The 18,389-nt window shown below is 48.7% G+C and overlaps 1 protein-coding gene across 2 annotated transcripts in view; it reads right to left on the bottom strand.

Moving 5' to 3' along the window:
* The window catches only part of LOC144107539 (sodium- and chloride-dependent glycine transporter 2-like), a 107,412-nt gene that overhangs the window by 45,720 nt on the left and 43,303 nt on the right, over positions 1–18,389 (bottom strand). Inside the window, exon 1 of one of the 2 annotated variants that reach the window (XM_077640594.1) lies at positions 12,760–12,900. The exons of the other annotated variant lie outside the window; for it this stretch is intronic. Within the exon in view, the coding sequence (XP_077496720.1) occupies positions 12,760–12,768 (9 nt within the window). The 5' untranslated portion in view covers positions 12,769–12,900. Of the gene's footprint in view, positions 1–12,759; positions 12,901–18,389 lie in introns of those variants that run through there. 2 annotated transcript variants of the gene reach the window in all.

Raw genomic sequence — 18,389 nt, 5'->3', positions numbered from 1 at the left:
CAGTTATGTAAGAAACATTCGTTCGTTCCAAGTCCCTTTGGTAGGATGCGATAGGCGGCTTATCATCGCATTTCATTAAAAGAATAATCAGTACCCTGATTACAACGTGCCCACAAGGCCTGCAGTCTTGGCGTTGGCTCAGTCCTAAATCCTCAGCATACAGAAACGGCTCTAAATAAGTAATCGAAATATATAGACAATTCCAAGAAGGACGACGGCACCTACAGACTGCTAGAAACTGTCCACATCCTGGTCAATCCGCCGCTGTGGGTATGTGCCATTCCAACAGAGGAAAACAACAACAGCTATCAGTCGTTACAAAAATTTCTTTAGAGAGTCTATAGACTCTCCATAGATTCTGTCTATAAAGTCTATAGACTCTCTATAGACAAACCCTAGAGAACAGTCTACCGGCACTACAAATCTTGAAACAGTCCATATACAATATATAGATTTATAGCCATACATTTTAGTAGACTTTTGACTATAGACAGTCTATAAGCTATGAAGAGACAAAAATAAATATCTTTAGGAAGGCAATAGAGGCTATAAGATGTCTATAGACTGTCTATAGACCATTTTTCCATCAACCTCAAAAATATCGTTGCTTTCACTTAGGTGATAGAACGGCCTGCTTTCTCACTAAGCTAACACCTTGTTAGCCTCACACCTCACGAGGTCTATCTCAACCACACACTGACCCCAACCTCGCAAAGTTAGGAAAGGTTGACGAAAGGTCGGCGAAAGCCTGAATCTTTGTGAGACCAGTAAATGTGATCTTAACCTGAGACGTCAGCTTAATGCCGAGTACGGTGTCATTAAGCGGTGTCATTCGGTGAGGCCAATGTATGACGCCAAGGCTCCTCGCAGTTACCTCAGCTTCTCTTTTCTCCCGCACAGGCTTCTGCTAGAAGCGGCACGGCTGCACAGAACTGCGCGACAACAGCGAACGTGCAAAGCTCCGCTTTCAAGCCACGTTTAACGAGCGAAGGAAAACAATGAAGACGGTAAGACGGAGAGCACAAGCTGTGTTATACGGCCGCCCTTGTATTGTTTGTGTCATAAACATGTATGCAGAATACCAACTAGCCCAAGCGTTTAATCCTTGGAACTGCTTCTCTGCCCTCAAGTCCGCGGTCTCCGCAGTGCCCTCCCGACACCAGCGACAACCCACCCTGGCTATGCAAAGCCTCCGGGGCCGAGGTGGTCGTCGGCGACCGACTAAATTACCAGGGAGCGGGTTTGCGTGGCGCCTGCTCATATATATATATATATATATATATATATATATATATATATATATATATATATATATATATATATATATATATATATATATATATATATATATGCACACTCACGCACGGGGCACTGCGGCCCACTCCATTGCTTTGCTTTGTACATATACAGGAGAGGGGGGGGGGGGGGGTCTGCCTCACGGGACGCCCCGCTTTTATGACCCCTGAGAACGCGCTTCACCGGTTAAAACGATTACACGGCGTAGCCGAGTTCCATCTCGCGCTGCCCCGCTGCTAGCCGCGGGCACGGGTTCAAGTTGGCGCGCTTATTGAGGGATGCGGAAGGGATTTCTCCTCTCTCTCTCTCCTTCCCGTGTATGTGCGTGCATGAGTGAGTGAGTGAGTGAGTGAGTGAGTGAGTGAGTGAGTGAGTGAGTGAGTGAGTGAGTGAGTGAGTGAGTGAGTGAGTGAGTGAGTGAGTGAGTGAGGTAACAGCAGAGGTACTGCTGTCCTTTCGCCTTGGGCGAGGATGGAAACCTTGGTGACGAGCTCCGCGACCACATGCATGGGACAGCTCTGAGACAGCGACACACACTCACAGCGTTACACTCCCATCTACACTGAAATGGTTGAATTAAAAATAGACGTCTAGATATACTTATTTTATCGTCGCTCGTCATCTCACACCGCTACTCACCATAAATGATTCCGTGTGGTATGTTTATAAATAGATAAGTTTATAAATACCACCTCCTATCAGGCACAATGTTTATCGCTACACACCACTTATAATGAACGACTTTCGTGTTGATCGGACGACGCCGTTTTGGATCGCATAGATTATGCCAAACAATGAATGAAAGTGCTTCTAAAATTCACTCTGAAATAAGATTTCGATGTCTGGAAGCAGTATTGAACGTTCTTATGCGTGAAAGGCCCGAAAATGTGGATTCCGAAAAAATGTTTCATACGGCTAAATGCACCTGTGCCCCAAAATGGCGGAAATATCCCTAACTTTGCAAAAAACACTGCATCGAATCACTCTAAACAATCGATGTTCTCTTTTTTTTTCGAAATGCTGCGGTTTACAGAAGACCAATTCGGCACCCACTCTATAAACTGGCGTTATGACGTAAGCCACTGATCCCTATTAGTGGCGACACATGGCGATGCGCAAACGTACTACACTGGCGTCCGAAGCCGTCCCATTGTGATGCGCAGCCTGTCACTGGCATTGAGATAGAGTATGTGCTGCCCTGTCTTTGGGCGGTGGGAGCGTTCGTTTGCGGGGCGTACATAAAACCGAATCGAAGGTTCTTGTAGACCCAACACACCCATCGATGTGCCAGATTCACCCGCAACTCTTTCTAGCGTCGGATTCGACCAGAGATGATAATGTTTCCTATTTTCTATCCACCTTAGTGTTTACCTGTAGCCCTGGTCTAGGCACTGTTGTGCCAAATCGAACAATGGGACGAAGCTGAAGCGATTAGCGAAGCGGTGACGCGACCCCGTCGCTTTCATTCCGGCATGCGCGTATGTTTGTCGAGGCCCGAGTCTTTGTGTACTGGTCAGTCTCTGCTTTGACGGCCGCGTCCCCATAACGGCGCGATAACGTGGGTCGCTCGGGAAAGCGGCCATCCATCCCTCGTTGTTTCTCGCGCATTAACCTGCTGTTCCTATCACACCGCGGAAAGCGGCCGGGCGTTTCCACTTGTTTTTACCAATGATGTATGTCTGTTCACTGTCCTTTTGCACGGAGTAATTCTCAAAGCCGCCCCCCCCCCCCCCAAAAAAAAAAAGAAACAAGGATTGAGCGTAGTGATGTGAGAAGTGAACGTAAGTCCCGTGCAATTCGCAGCGGCAAAGTTCGCAAAGTTATGCGGCTACACAGCTAAATATAGGTATATAGGCAAAGGAACATGGCCGACCGTATCTGAAGTATGTGGACCGCCCACATTGAGCGTAGCCGCTCAGACTGTCGCGGAGTATTGACCCTTCAAGCGCAAGCCTAGGCAAAAAGACCGAGCGATAAGAATGTCCCTCCCCCCCCCCCCCCCCCCCCCCCTCAACTCACGTTCACCATATAACCAGCCGCGGCCCTTCACTGTTTGGCCAGCCACTCCTCAATCATTCTCTGCTTTATTCTTACTGCTTAACAAACGCAGCCGTTGGTCACGAGGGTAAGCACACACAAAGCGCGCACTGGGCTACATATCCCCCCCCCCCCCCCCCGCTCTATCTTCTCTCCCTGTGCAAGCTTGGGGAGCGCTGCGTGCAATCAGTTCTGTGCAGCCAGCCCTGACACCAGATGCAGCAGGTGTCCCATTTAGGGCACATGTCGAACCGCAAACTAGGCGCATGATCAGAGGGCGTGTTTTGTAGCAGCGATGCCCTCATCGGTTCATTCTTTCTCGCCCTGTGCTGTTCTGCCCCTTAAACCAGTGTTCTGTTCTACAGTTCTATGCTGCACCAGAGTTGTGGTGTGTAATTCAGCATTTTTGTGTCGCACTGCAGAGCGCTGTTTTTGTTTTCTATTATGATGCATGGCATGGCCCAAATCTCCAGCCTTGTGAATAACATCCAGTCAGGACTGGTAACTGGCTAGCAACGTCACTTGCCGATTAGAGTGTAAAAGGCGCAGTTGTGTTAAAGGCAAAAAGGTGAAATAATGATTCTGTGTCATTGTTTTCGACGAATCTTTAGATGAGTCTTCGACGAATCTCAGGTTGATTTTCAAGAGTCCTGAGACAGGTCACCAATGCACCGAGTCACTCGATCCTTACTACAGTCGGATGCAACTCAAGAAGGAAGCTGCAGATGCCCCTCACGGAGGTCCTCCAGTCAATGGCGTCTACCGGCTTTCAGGACGCTGCGGTTAATCCGATTAAGCCATGGTTATTCCCCATTCATCTGCCACCCCCTGCTATTTCACACTAGAAGGTCCAAGAAAATTGGTCACGGGCTAGACAGGGAGAATCGGTGGGCGCCATTCGCTGGAGTGACTGACGCCTTTGAGGGGCATTTGCCGCTTCGTTCTTGAGTTGTATCCGATTTATGGTCCCTCTGGCGTTCATGAGATGGCGGTATAACAAGGGAGAAAATTGGTGACGGGCTAGACAGGGAGAATTGGTGGGCGCCATTCGCTGGAGTGACTGACGCCTTTGAGGGGCATTTGCCGCTTCGTTCTTGAGTTGTATCCGATTTATGGTCCCTCTGGCGCTCATGAGATGGCGGTATAACAAGGGAGCCCGCGTGAGCCATTATCAACATCGCTTTGAATATCGTTTAGCACCCCAGGCTTTAGCACCTTCGCTATCTAAACAAAGGCAACAGCGAACATTCCTCTTTTATTGCAGCACTAATCAACGGCAAAAAAAAAAATCCTCAGCGATGCACGCGTGCCAAAGACAAAAGAAATCTCTGCAGTGCAAGGGTAGTGCAACAGTGCCGTTCAAATCGGTTTCTTCGGTCTTGGAATCAGCGGCTCAAGTGCCTCCTCAACGTCGTCGCTATCTCGACAATGAGAACCGTGCGACGATCGAATTCGACGAGTGGTCGAGTTGAACCGCGGCCCAGGTTTGCTGACGCTCCTGATTATGAATCTGTCCCACTTCTGCGGAATTTCGATAAACGTATTGGCATATATAGCATCCAGCCATCAAACCCCTCCTCTCATCTTAAGAGTTCCGAATAATTTCTGACTCTCCCTGGTGGGGGATCAAGTTGTTGTGGCCGGAGCTCCTTCATCCTACCAGTTGCGGAACTTGAAAGAAAGAAAGAATGGAAGAAAGAGAGAAAGAAGGAAAGAAAGAGAGAGAGCAAGAAAGGAAGAAAGATAAAACTGCGAATTGTTGGGAAGCCTCAAAAAGACTGCAAAAGAGAGGATTGTTGGCCGTTTTCAGTCTTGAATCATGAACCAACTGGCCCGACAATCCTCCCTTTTGCCATATATCTCGCGTATTCCGCAGTGGCCTGAGTAGTTCATGTTTATATGTTTGTGCTACCAATATGAATAATTTTTCTGGGGAGCATGCGGCTAGCTCAGGCGGCGCCTTTTCGGTGCACCCCACGTGCATAATATTAAGTACTCCCATTGCTGCACCGTACTAAGTACACGGGGCGCCCGATGTTGGCCCGCGTGGTTCGCAGTCCGCGCGGTGTAGCATTGGGGTCGGCGCGCTCAATGGAGCGATTAATTCGCCCAGCGCCAACAACAAAAGCGCTTTCGGCCTCGGCCGCCGTCAAGCACCTCGCGGTACAAGAGCAAGTATACTGATGGCGAACCCTCCCCCCCTCCCCAACCGCTCCCCATAGTTTTCCATCCTTGTCTTATCCTAGCATTGCAGAAGGCGGACATCTGAAAAACGAATACTAGCATGATTTGATCTTCCTCTTCCCTTATAGCTAACTTGTGGCACTGGTGCACCGGATGAGCACAGCTGTATACAGCAGCGGTAGGTTGACCTTCACGTAGGCGCACACCTGTACATATCTGCGGACGGACAGGCCGAAATGAGGGGTCGCTGAAGACACAGGACGGCGGGAGACCGAAGACAGGAGTATAGAAATGTAACCGCATTGTGCATTTCATGCAGTAATGACCAATAATGGAAGCAGCCCGCAGTGTAGTGAAAAGTGCAGGGTTGGCAGTCTGCCCCGAAGGCTCACGTTCTCGCGTCTCTCACAAAAAGTGCGTTCCTTGAGCGAATAAATACGGTACTCTCTACTGTATACCACCTCTCCCAAATTGAAATCCTGCCCACACAAACAACCCAAGCCGTGGCTTAAAGGCTAGTAAAACCAGGAGAGAGGTCTGAGAATTCGGGAATCCCGACGACAGAGCGCGTACGAAATGAGCCCGCGCGAATGGGTTCAGCGAACCACTCGGCGTTCTTCTTAGAGTGCCCCAAATTCGCCGTGCGCATAAATTTCCGTCCGCTGCCTCTGCGCGCGCACCGGACCCCTGCACCGAAGCATCGTGCATTCCTGGGCGGGCATGCAGCGAGCAAACAAAAACAAAAAGAAAAACACACAATGAATGCGTGCCGCCCCCATCAACACCGCTTGTGCTGTGTATGGGACTGGGACGAGGAAACGAGACTCCCTGCATTCCTTCACGAATTGTCGCTAAACGCGCGGAGGAGATAAGCTACAACGGGCAAGGCATGTATGACAACTCACGCGCACCGGCAAATGCGTCGCCCTACCTGTCTTTAGCGCAACTTTCTCCGGGCCACTCGCCCGGTCCTATCTTTGTCTCACTGAAGCCGTGTAGCTTTGGTGTGGCTACCCCAGTACAGATAGCGTCGCACGCCGCACAGTTTTATGTTATCTTACAAGGACACTGTACGGTACAAGAAGGCGTCAAAACGCGTGTTCTTTGCAATGCTTCGAAATTACACATGCAGTTAGATTTTTAGAACAAAAATCACGAGCATTTACGGGAGGCCAAATGCTTAGGGCAGTCCCTCAAGGAGTGGATTATAAGGTAGTAATTACTCTTCGGCATCCACACAAGCCCTGACATACGGGTCCAAAGGCAAGCTATAAAGCTTCCACAGAAACTTCGCAGTTAAAGAAAAATTCGTCCTGGTCCGGGGTTCGAACCTGGGATTACTGCTTCACCGGAGCAATCGCTCTACCAACTGAGCTAACGGGGATACCAAGCTTATGGTAGGGCGAGAAAGAATTGATCGATAACTCGAAGTGGGAACAGTGTTGGTTAAATGCTTAGGGGAATCTCCCCAGGTGGATGCCAATGGGTAATTACTACCCTATTTCATTTACGGGAGGCGGTCAAGTGTGAAACGGGGCCCAATTCCCAGCATGCAAAAAAAAAAGAAAGACTCTGGCTGGGCAGCTTTTGGCAGACTTAAGAAACGTCAAGCCTCTGTCTTGGACCTCTGATTCTTTAGTACTTCTAAGCGGACAACGAGACTCCGAATGAACATGCTAGCTAATGATTAAAGCGAAGAACGAAATGCAATCTGGCCAGGTATCATAGAGGGGCCTTTTAAGTTGCGCCCTCCTAAGGTGCACGGTGCATTTTTATGGCGACACTGAGGGGATAAACAAGTTGGCCTCTGTCGACAGTTTAGAGCGTTCTAACGAATCTGCTTTAAGCAAAACCGCAGCTTTGACGAGCTAGAAAACACCTCCACCTGCACCGGTCGCATTAACAAGTGAACTGAGTTGACGACAGTACTTTTAACACGGATCACTGAGGGTATATCACGCTGCCATCCGCTTACTGTCAGTGATCCCGGAGTTAATAATAGTGTCCGCATGGTCATCAATATGGCAAGCCTGGATAAAGTAGCGGAGGAAAAATGCATCGCTTTGACACATTTTGATGGGTTTTTTAAACATCGGCATAGCCAGAAAGATCCAAATCATGGAATTTTGCTACGAACAAAAATTGGGTAAAGCTGTCTTTAACGTTCCTTATAAACTTTGACTGAACTTACGTGGGACACCGGGAATTTATTCTCGGTAGCCTTGCACGGTTTTCCGTGGAGTCGGCGCATAATATATCGCGCATATATACTTCTTTTTCTTTCCTGGCCGTCAGGCGGCGACGTCCTTCAATTCATCACTCAGGTCTCCGAGAATGTGACGGGAAGGTCGTCGCGCAGCCGGGGGAGCGACGAACGCGCCACCTTGCGAGGCACGCGCCCCCTGGTGTTGACAAATAGAGACCGCAACGCAGAGATAGAGGGAGCGGATATACGTGGAGGCATACACAAATGCGAAACAAGGTGACTGGCAAAGACACCGCGGAACGCCGAGGAGGAACGCCTCGCATGCCGAAGTCCCGTTCGACGAACCAGTTTTCAGGTTGACGAGGACGAAGCGGAGGAGGAGGTGCTTCGAGTAGACTGCGCGTGTCACTCAAGCGATCATCGCGCCCCCTTGGGGCGGCCGAGGCAAGAAAAAAGAAGCAATACAAAAAGCAAACAAATCAAAAGAGAAAAGCGCGCCCGAGTACGTTGTTTGTCATGACTCGTGCGAGGAGGGCCACTCGGATGTCAGCACTTCTCATTCTCTCATATGCCTCGGCCTTGCCTTAGTTGGTCTTTTCGGCTTTCTTGTTTCTCGAGCACGTGCGTGTTGGAGTCGACGGACTCGACGTCTACGAGAGAGAGCAGCGAGCATAGCCGAAACGTCACTTGGCACGCGAGACCGAAAAGCCGAGATGAAACGAAGGCACGACTCCGCCGTTTTCATTGGGGGACCAGTTTTCTGCGAAAGTGAGTGATCTGTGGGAAAGGAATCTTGAGGCAGGCGAGCGCGGAGCGTGTAAGCGTTGTTCCACGCGGTCTCTATCGCTCTGGCCCCGTCTCGTTATCAACAGAAGGCTCTTAATGCTATCTTTCCGGTTTCCGGTCGTTTTCATCAGCGATAGCGCACCCCTCCAAAAATTAGGCCGTATCAAGACGTATGCCAGCTTCGTGTATACCAGCGCGATAGAAATTCTGTACCCATATCCACAGAAGTTTTCTTCATAGGGTAGCTCCCTGGCGCTGATGAATGTCGTCTTCATCAGCCTGACTACACCCACTACAGGACAAAGGCCTTTCCTATATTACTTTTATGGGTCCTTTTCTTTGCCAGCTGTGGCCACCCTAATCCCGCAAACTTCTTAATCCCATCCGCCCATCTAACCTTCTGCCACCCCCTGCTACGCTTCCTTTCCCTTGGAATCCAGTCTATTAGGCTTAAGGGCCGTCGGTTTCTTGCCTTCGCTTTACATGCCCTGCCCAAGCCCATTTCTTCCTCTTGATTTCGATTAGTATGTCATTAACTCGTGTTTGACCCTTACCCACTCTGCCCTCTTCCTGCTACTTATCAATCTCAAACCACCTTAATTGAATAATACTGTCGGCTTGATATAACTACGGAAACGACTAATTCTCAGAAGCATGCGAAACATTGTCGTCAAATCGAAGACACACACTTTGGGAAACCACTGACTATTGCGCCCTTACCCAACCGGCCACAAATGGGAGCCATAAGATGGCTACAGCGAATAAGTCTTAATTTTCTGAAGAGCGGATGGTTGATCATCATGCTTTTCCCCCGTGGCCCCACAGAGTCAGGACAACACTCGGTCTAATAATAATAATAATTGGTTTTTTGGGGGACCCGCCGCGGTGGCTCAGTGGTTAGGGCGCTCGACTACTGATCCGGAGTTCCCGGGCTCGAACCCGACCGCGGCGGCTGCGTTTTTTTGGAGGAAAAACGCTAAGGCGCCCGTGTGCTGTGCGATGTCAGTGCACGTTAAAGATCCCCAGGTGGTCGAAATTATTCCGGAGCCCTCCACTACGGCACCTCCTTCTTCTTCCTCTCTTCTTTCACTCCCTCCTTTACTCCTTCCCTTACGGCGTGGTTCAGGTGTCCAAAGATATATGAGACAGATACTGCGCCATTTCCTTTCCCCAAAAACCAATTATTATTATTATTATTATTTTGGGGGGAAAGGAAATGGCGCAGTATCTGTCTCATTTATCGTTGGACACCTGAACCGCGCCGTAAGAGAAGGGATAAAGGAGAGAGTGAAAGAAGAAGAGGTGCCGTAGTGGAGGGCTCCGGAATAATTTCGACCACCTGGGGATCTTTAACGTGCACTGACATCGCACAGCACACGGAGTGCACGTTGAAGATCCCCAGGTGGTCGAAATTATTCCGGAGCCCTCCACTCGGTCTCTAGATTTCACTTCTTTCACTTGCTTTTTACATTTGTCTCACCAGCCTGCTCTCCTGGGTATCTCCGCGGACAGTTCTCGGTCACGGTCTCTTTACGGCCAGTTAAGAGCGCGCACCACTCTTCGTGGAAAGCTCGCCGCCGTGGAATTCGCCGTCGCGCTCCACCGCCGTGTAAGCCATTGCGCAGCGATGCTGTGGAAGGCAGCGACACACACGTAATCCCCGCTGAAAGGCCGAGACACGTGTGGCCTGACAGCAGTGACACCTTTCGCCTCCCCGGGCCTGACAACGCTTATGATGGATGGCCGCCGCGTGCCTGGCTGGGGGGCGCCAGATCCGAGCCAGGCGCAGTGCATACAGAAGAGGGGGAGGACTTATAACGCACTTCTCTCCCTCTCTTTCTCTTCCATAGCGCAGATCTCGACCTTTCGAGAGCCTTTAATTCGTTCATATTTTTATTTATTCTTCTTTCTTTTTGCGGGTTAGAACTACCTTTCTCGTCTTCCCCTTCCTGGACAAAGGTGTTCGCGACGGTTTGTGCTAATTGCTGAGGAAACGTTCTGTTACGCCTACACTTTCCACGTGAAAACGACGATGAGAGGCATATAAGCGCACTAGTGTCACTTTTGTTTTCTTTATGAATGCGTTGCGCGAGGTTCTGACCATCTTGGGTGCACCGACTATACCTCCTGGCTCCAAGTAAAGCAACTTCTCGGAGATATGCTTCAGGATATACGTCCGCTGCGTTACCGTAACCGCAATGTGCACACGCCCAACAGTGCGAAGAAGACCTCGCAAGAATATGCGATGGTCTCTTCAGAAAAATAAAAAAGTCCCATCTTCCCCTCCTCTAGCCACTGGGGCAAAATCTAGTTCCTGTAGAGGAGACAGCTATAGCAGAGCGCTCCCCTCCCCCTTCCTTCTATCACTAGCCCCTTACCCCGATACCCCACGGGGAAGAATCTAGGATACATACTGTGAACACAAGAACGCTATGAGACCGCTGTCTGTCTATCTCACGGATCGTTACACCCTGTGCAAGCCTTCATTTTTTTTTCAAACCACAAGGTCCAAACTATAGAACTTTGAAACAAGAACTCGCGTCAGCGTCTCGGGAAAAAAAAGAGGAGGAACAGCACACAAACTGGACTCGTATACAACCTAAAGAAACGCACAAACTGGACTCGTATACAACCTAAAGAAACGACAGCCAACATTCCTTCGAGTTCGTTAACGCATTGACCCCCCTCTTCACTTGTGTGTGTGTGCGTGTGTGTGTGTGTGTGTGTGTGTGTGTGTGTGTGTGTGTGTGTGTGTGTGTGCGTGTGTGTGTGTGTGTGTGTGTGTGTGTGTGTGTGTGTGTGTGTGTGTGTGTGTGTGTGTGTGTGTGTGTGTGTGTGTGTGTGTGTGTGTGTGTGTGTGTGTGTGTGGTGTGTGTGTGTGTGTGTGTGTGTGTGTGTGTGTGTGTGTGTGTGTGTGTGTGTGTGTGTGTGTGTGTGTGTGTAAGAACTCGGCGATGGGCGTTCATCTTTCCCATCGCCCGTTATGCGTTGGGTAGAAATACGTCCACTGGAAGTGTTTCAAAATTAGAGTGAGTATCCATTGTACGAAATCTTGTGTGCAGCCTGAACAGTGAAGATCTGGCTTGATTACTAGTCGTACGGAAGAGGGAACAAAGGTGAAGGAGGCGGGCGGTAGTGACGTCACGCCAAAAAAATATCAGCCAATGACACACAAGAGGCGAAAGCTTGAAAGATGGCTGCAGATGCCATGACAGTACCAGTGTATCTCAAAGCTCGGCCGCAGATGCTCTTGTAAACTTATGCCTCCTTATGACACCGTATGGGTATAGAATAGTGCACATCAGTTAGAAGCCGCTACAGATTATCCGGAACTTACAGAACACCCGCTGTCAGAGCCCTCACAGCTACCCCTACCTACTGTCAACTCGCTCAACGAAGTTTTCCGATTGTTGTCTTCAGCAACTCATACGACTGGAATGAAGAAGATGATCATGCGTCGACGCCAACTACGACGAAGCTCTTGAGGCGGCCTTCGGTCGCTCGTGCCGGAGAACTGCTCCTTGTGACCCTGCCTTTCACCCCGCTGCTTTATAGATTACTTGTGCCAGTGTCTTCGTCGCCGGAGCTTCCCACGCCCCAATAAACTACAGTTCACTGCTACGGAACCAATACCGCCGCCAGACGTGCCGACGACCCAGCAAAAGCAAAACCATGAGCCAACAAGGCTAAACACATGCTCTCGCAAGTCTACTAGGTTTAACTGCGTTAAAACCATACCAAATTTTTTTGGTTAATATTACTGTAAACCTGTTAAGTAGAAATAAATATATGTGGTGAGCAAAGTCGCGGTACGACTCAAAGCTTTCCATTCATCCTTCCGCCCCTTTCCCTGTGGCACGGCAGCGCTTGAAGAACTCCCAAGACTTATCATTTCCCTCTCCCCCTTTGGAGGAGAAGTGTCCGTCTTAGCTGCACCGCCCCCCCCCCCCCTCACTTCATGAGAGCACCCATCGCTGGTCCATGCGACCACATCCTGAATAATGTCGAGCCAATTTCCCGGCTGGATGAAATTCACATGGGACATAGTGTGTTGTGATTGGCCTTAGAGTGAAAGACCTTTGTTCTGCGGTGGATATAGTTAGGCTGATGATGATAGTGGCGATTGCCCTAAGCGTGTCTAGTGAATCTTGTTGTTGTGAACATTTTCATACTTTACCGAAGCCAGGCACTAACGCAAAAGAAAAATAAAAGAAAAAACAAGTAATGAGTTGGAGCCGTCGGGCACATACCTTCTTCATTGTCCGACAAACCCACTTTCCTGGAACCGTCTCCGGAAGGATGACCTTTGCGCGTTGGTGTGTGGCGTTCGCTAAGCCGGTGCGCTCGTACGCGCTCAGTGGTGTGCTCCCTCCGTTCGCCGCTCAGGTACTGAACGACCGCGGCTCTCTCCAAAGCCAGGAAGCCACCAGGTGAAGATAATCCCCACGCACAGCCCACATACGCGCGGGCGTCAAACGCTCTGACGTCGCCTTATCTGCAGGCGCCGTCGCGGGTCTGCAATTATCGGGAGGCGCACTAAGGTGTACCCGAGGCTAGCGTGTCGAGTCGATAAAGGCATACCGGCATGGTCGATGAATACTCTACGCGTTCAAAGCCTGATAAGCGCCTCCTCAACCAATCTTCTCTGGTTGGGTAGCGCGGGCAAAGATATCGTGTAAGAATAGGCACAGCTTACCATAGGCACAGGCTTACCATATCAGTTTGGCAGGCCAAGATTGCATTAGCACAACTTCGGTGCGCTTACTCGAAAAGAAATTTGCTTTTTTAGGCCGGTCACGGTAGAGGTGTATCTTGCGTGCCCTATGCGCTGTGAGTAGTGATACGGCTGTTGCGCATGCTCTGCTGGCCTTGCTGGGACTATGTTTTTGTCTAATAAATCTCAGTTGACAGTCCAGTCGTTGTGGCGTGTACACTCCTTCTCTTGTCCCTTGTCGTTTGTGACTGTTTTTTTTTTCAAGTTACAAAGAATGAAGCCAGGGTAAAGTATGCAAAGTTTGTTGTAGGTCGGTACAGCAGTTTACGCAGGAAACTGATATTATCACCTGCTGTCATTTATTTCACCTGCTGTCATTATCACCTGCTGTCATTTTTCTGTATCCTGAATACTCTAAACGATTTCAAAACGTTTTAAATGCATTTTCTGCGTGACGGAAAAACTGTACCCGAGTCGTCTCGTTGGCACAATGTCGCGCTCAGGGGCCATCGCTTACAGCCTGTGTTTATCTCAGTCGCTTGAAATTTGTGCACCAGCTTTCATGTCCCTAATCAATTACGACTTGTTTATTTCATAACTGATGTATTGAATTTTGCGCGAGGATCGAGGCAACATGTGCGCGTGAGGCAAGCCGCAGTGCAGGGCATCCGATTAATTCAGATTCCCGAGTCTTCTTTAATGGAGCGCGAAATCACGCACAACGTATTTCTATACAGGACATTTAGGATCGAAAAAATGGGTTTCCTCAATGCAGTCTTCTAAAAAAAACTCCCCCCCCCCCCCTTCCGGTTTTTTAGTTAGCCCTTGCTTTGTAAAACAGCATAGTTCTGCTTTCATTTTGTCACTGTTATTTCTTTTGTTCTCATTCGTGTTTCGGACATGTGCGATGATGCTTACTCTAGGTGTCAGTATCGTAACCCGTTGTTACGCTACTCAATGACCGCTGCTGCTGATCATGTTTTATATGAGAAATATGAAAGGAAAGCTAGAAGAAATTAATGTTAGTTATAATATGTCGTATAGATTAGTCGAAGAATTTGTAGAGTGGCGGCTCTCTGGAATAAAGTATGCCGACGGCATTGTACTATTAACAGAAGGCCAGTAAGATTTGTAGACTGGTTAATTTTTGTGGAGGCGAACGAGCCGCTCTAGGCTTCATCTTTAGCTCAATTAAGTCAGGCATACTTTCCACGATTTCACTCATCAGGTGCTTAAAATGCAAGTTCATGACATACCCAGGCTGGGAGGATACAAATATCTCGGGGAATGGGTAAACGAAGGACAGATGTACACGGTAAAGCCCGAACAGTCTGTTAGGGCGAAGGGGCGAAAAGATGACGCCATAATGAAACATAGGGCATTGGGGGGGTACAACAGGCATGAAGTACTGAGAGGCATTTGGAAAGGAATAATGGTGCCGGGGCTTACATTTAGGAATGCGGTTCTGTGCTTAGGGGCAGAAATTCAGTCGAGATTAGAAGTAAATCAGAGAGCTGTTGGAAGATTAGCACTAGGTGCCCTCGGGAGAACCACAAACGAGGCAGTACACGGGGATATGGGCTGGACATCCTTCGAAGCACGGGAAGCTCAGAGTAAAATACTATACGAAGAACGCCGAGGGAATTGGATGATAACAGGTGGGCAGCTAAGGTATTTAAATACCAATACAGAAAAAGCGATGACCCACAATGGCGGAAAAGAACTAGTAAGCAAACCAGTAAGTATGCCAGACACGAGGACGGAGAAAGAAAGAGCATTAAACAACATGTCAACAACGCAAAAGGTAAAAATTGGATAAATTCAATGGAAAAGAAGCGAACTGTTGAACTATATAGATTTCGGAGAGTACATATCAGGAAGGAATTGTTCTATGATAACTCAAGAGGCAGTGCCCTACTCTTTGACGCTAGATCAGGGTGTCTTGGAATATGAAGCTATAAAAAGAAATTAACCAAGTAGATGACACATGTGTAGTGTGTGGTGAATCCGTAGAAACAATTGAGCATCGTATACTAGAATACGCTAGTAGCCATCCAGATGCCGATGCAGGCACATTCACTCTCCCTGAGGCACGGGGGTTTAGAGACAAAAGTGGTCATTTGGATGAATCTGCTGTAGAAGTTAGCAAAGAGTCATTAGAAGATTGGTAACTAAGAACAAGGGCGGTGACGTTAGGTTACAAGTACAGGATCAAAAATTATATTTTGAAAAATTGAGAATTCAAAGATAGCACCGTTAAATTTGACGAATTTCTCGAAGAAATATAAAGGGGCAAAAAAGCCGGCCATGGTGGCAACTGCCACCACCCCGTTTCAAAAGGGACACTCCTATGTTCCATCCATCATCTCCCTGTGCTTCCGTTTCCGGACTTTTCTTGACGCTTTTCGCTGGAAGGCCACACGAGACAGCACACTTTTCATTTAACCCTCGCTGTAATGGTTCGCCTACAGACACGAAGCCAAAGCGGCCCCAGCGTACCGCGCACAGTGTTAAGGCACAAAGTAAAGAACGTGATTCGTGAGACTTCTCTTTCGAACGCGAGCGTTCTTCCTTTCATCATTTCTTCCTTGCTTGCTTTCTTCCTTTCTCTGTTTCATTCTTCTTTTCCTTCCTCCTTCTTTCCTCTTTTCTTTTACCTTCCGGCTTCTCCGTACGACGACATCCAATGGAGGCGCAATGCCAAGGTGAGCGGGGCGACCCTCCGCGATTCGCGTTCCGGCAACTAGAACTTCCTACACAAAGCCTACGAGAGGTCTCCAAGAGCACCCCACGCGGATGCACCCCAGCATTAATGAGGAAGCCCACAGAGGAAGAAACCGACCACTCGACCACTTCCTCTTGTATATACCGTGCGCGTCTACGCTATAAACGCACTCTCAACGCTGAGCCTTCGATATCGCGTGCAAGCGTATACGATATCCACTTCCTCTGAAGCGGGAAGTAGCTCGAAAACATCCACCCTTCGCCCCCCCCCCCCCCCCCCCCCCCCCAACTGCTCGCGCTGGTTCGAGGAAGCAGCTCGGCCCAAGGGAGCCGATCGAGAACGAAACCGATCGTTGCGTTGCCCGGACGCGCAACCAGACGTGTTCTATGTGGCCGCCAATGGGAGGAGTAAATTACCGGTTCTTCCCGGCTCCGCTTTCGCTACAGGACGCCACGTCCAACGCGGGCACCCTAGAGGAAAAACAGCTCGACCGGTAGCTGTGAAGTGGGCTAAAGTAATCCGACAGCCTGCATTTGCGGTGGACAGTGAAAAAAAAAAACTATTCCGCCAACAAAATAATAGTTACAAGATAAGATTCCCGGGCAGCTGCTTATGCTCAAACCTTTCCTTTTCATTTTTGAACTTTTTTTTGTGCATTCCTAAGCTCGGTGGATTATCGCTAGTTTTGTTTTGGTGCTTAATGCTTGATATCAATGATTTTAATTCCCACTTTTCATGCAAAACATCGCCTTAACATTATGGTTTAAATTCTCTGTGTGGGCAGTCCTCCTCCTGAGTGTGTGGAATGTTTTTCGAGGACATACACACCCAAAAAAAAAAAATGAATGGTGCCAAGACAAACAGACCTCGACGCTCTCTGACTGCCACCGGTCACAACTGAGTTGCAATCATTTTGATAATCAAGACGCCACCGGTTATTGACTGTAATTAGGAACCAATAGTGACGAGTGTGGGGTGCATTCTTTCGCGTTATTGTTCTCCAGCCCACTGCGGTGGCTGAGTATTTCTGGCGCAAGCGGAAATTCAAGCACGCTCCTATATATACCATGTGATGGCAGCTGACGTTAAAGAACCGCAGGCGGTGGAAATTAATCCACAACCTTCTTCTACAGTGCGTCCCATAGCCTACAAGCATCCTAAGACGTTATATCCCACAAACTGCTCCTTTTCTTGTCCGCAGAGGAGAGAATTTCTCTCTTCGGTCGTGCCTTTTTTGGACTGCCTACACCAAAGTTTCACCCGCCGGGTATGATAATTTTTTTAGTTTAAATCGTGTTTTGTAAACCTCTGCAAATCACTTTTTCGCACCGCTTATTCACGCGGGACTGCGGTGTATTCTAAATGCACTAATTAAATAATTACCCTGTCGTTCTTAATTAAAACAATTAAGCGGCATACAATAATAAAAGCTGAAAACCCCAACTACTTACTTATAGCACTATGTATTTGATCTTGTTCTATTTCTTTGCCCCAACCGCTTCCTTTCTTTTTGTTCCTTTTTGGCCGCATCGCTAGATGCGCAATACCTCCGCGTGAGCCGCAAATCGACACCCGTCGAAGGACACCGAGTCCACAGGTTTGGCGACGGTGCAAGAGTTCTACACGGTTCATCTTCGCATGAGCAAAGGGAGTCCGGTACGTGCAGCGTCGACATTGGGAAGGAACCCGCACTGACGAATGTCGATAAGTCCGCCTTTCCCTCGGCACAGCCTTTCTATAGCTCGGCCTAGGTTGCAGGTTGCACCACTGCGTCGCAACCACATGAGCACTTCCGCATGCCATTCTGCAACTCAGCATCTTGCTGATCCCTCACTCTGTCGCGTTGAAGTGGAAAACCGCAGTCGCCGCAAAAGTTTCCCGTTACACATACCCAGCATTTCTGCACGAAAGCATTTTTGAGCTGGAAGCCGTTTACGAACGCAACTTTTTCATATAATGCAAGATTTCGCTATAACAATCAATATATCCACAGATCACCCGACGGCAGTTTTTTTTTCTTATTCGCATTTTTGTTATCGTCAAAAGCGTACCCAATTGGTTTTCTACGGCAGTATGTTCGATGTGATCGATGGAATCACATTAAAGGAAAGACTTCGCTACATATCAGAATATTTCACCACTACCTTCAATATTTCCGTCACGCCATGTGTTACAATTTAATAATAATAATAATAATTGGTTTTTGGGGAAAGGAAATGGCGCAGTATCTGTCTCATATATCGGCGGACACCTGAACCGTGCCGTAAGGGAAGGGATAAAGGAGGGAATGAAAGAACAAAGAGCTGCCGTAGTGGAGGGCTCCGGAATAATTTCGACCACCTGGGATCTTTAACGTGCACTGACATCGCACAGCACACGGACGCCTTAGCGTTTTTCCTCCATAAAAACGCAGCCGCCGCGGTCGGGTTCGAACCCGGGAA

This window comes from Amblyomma americanum, chromosome 10, assembly GCF_052857255.1.
Source record: "Amblyomma americanum isolate KBUSLIRL-KWMA chromosome 10, ASM5285725v1, whole genome shotgun sequence".
In the NCBI taxonomy this organism is placed as follows: Eukaryota; Metazoa; Arthropoda; class Arachnida; order Ixodida; family Ixodidae; genus Amblyomma; species Amblyomma americanum.
The sequence above is the reverse complement of the archived record's forward strand: the minus strand, read 5'-3'. Positions and strand labels throughout refer to the sequence as shown.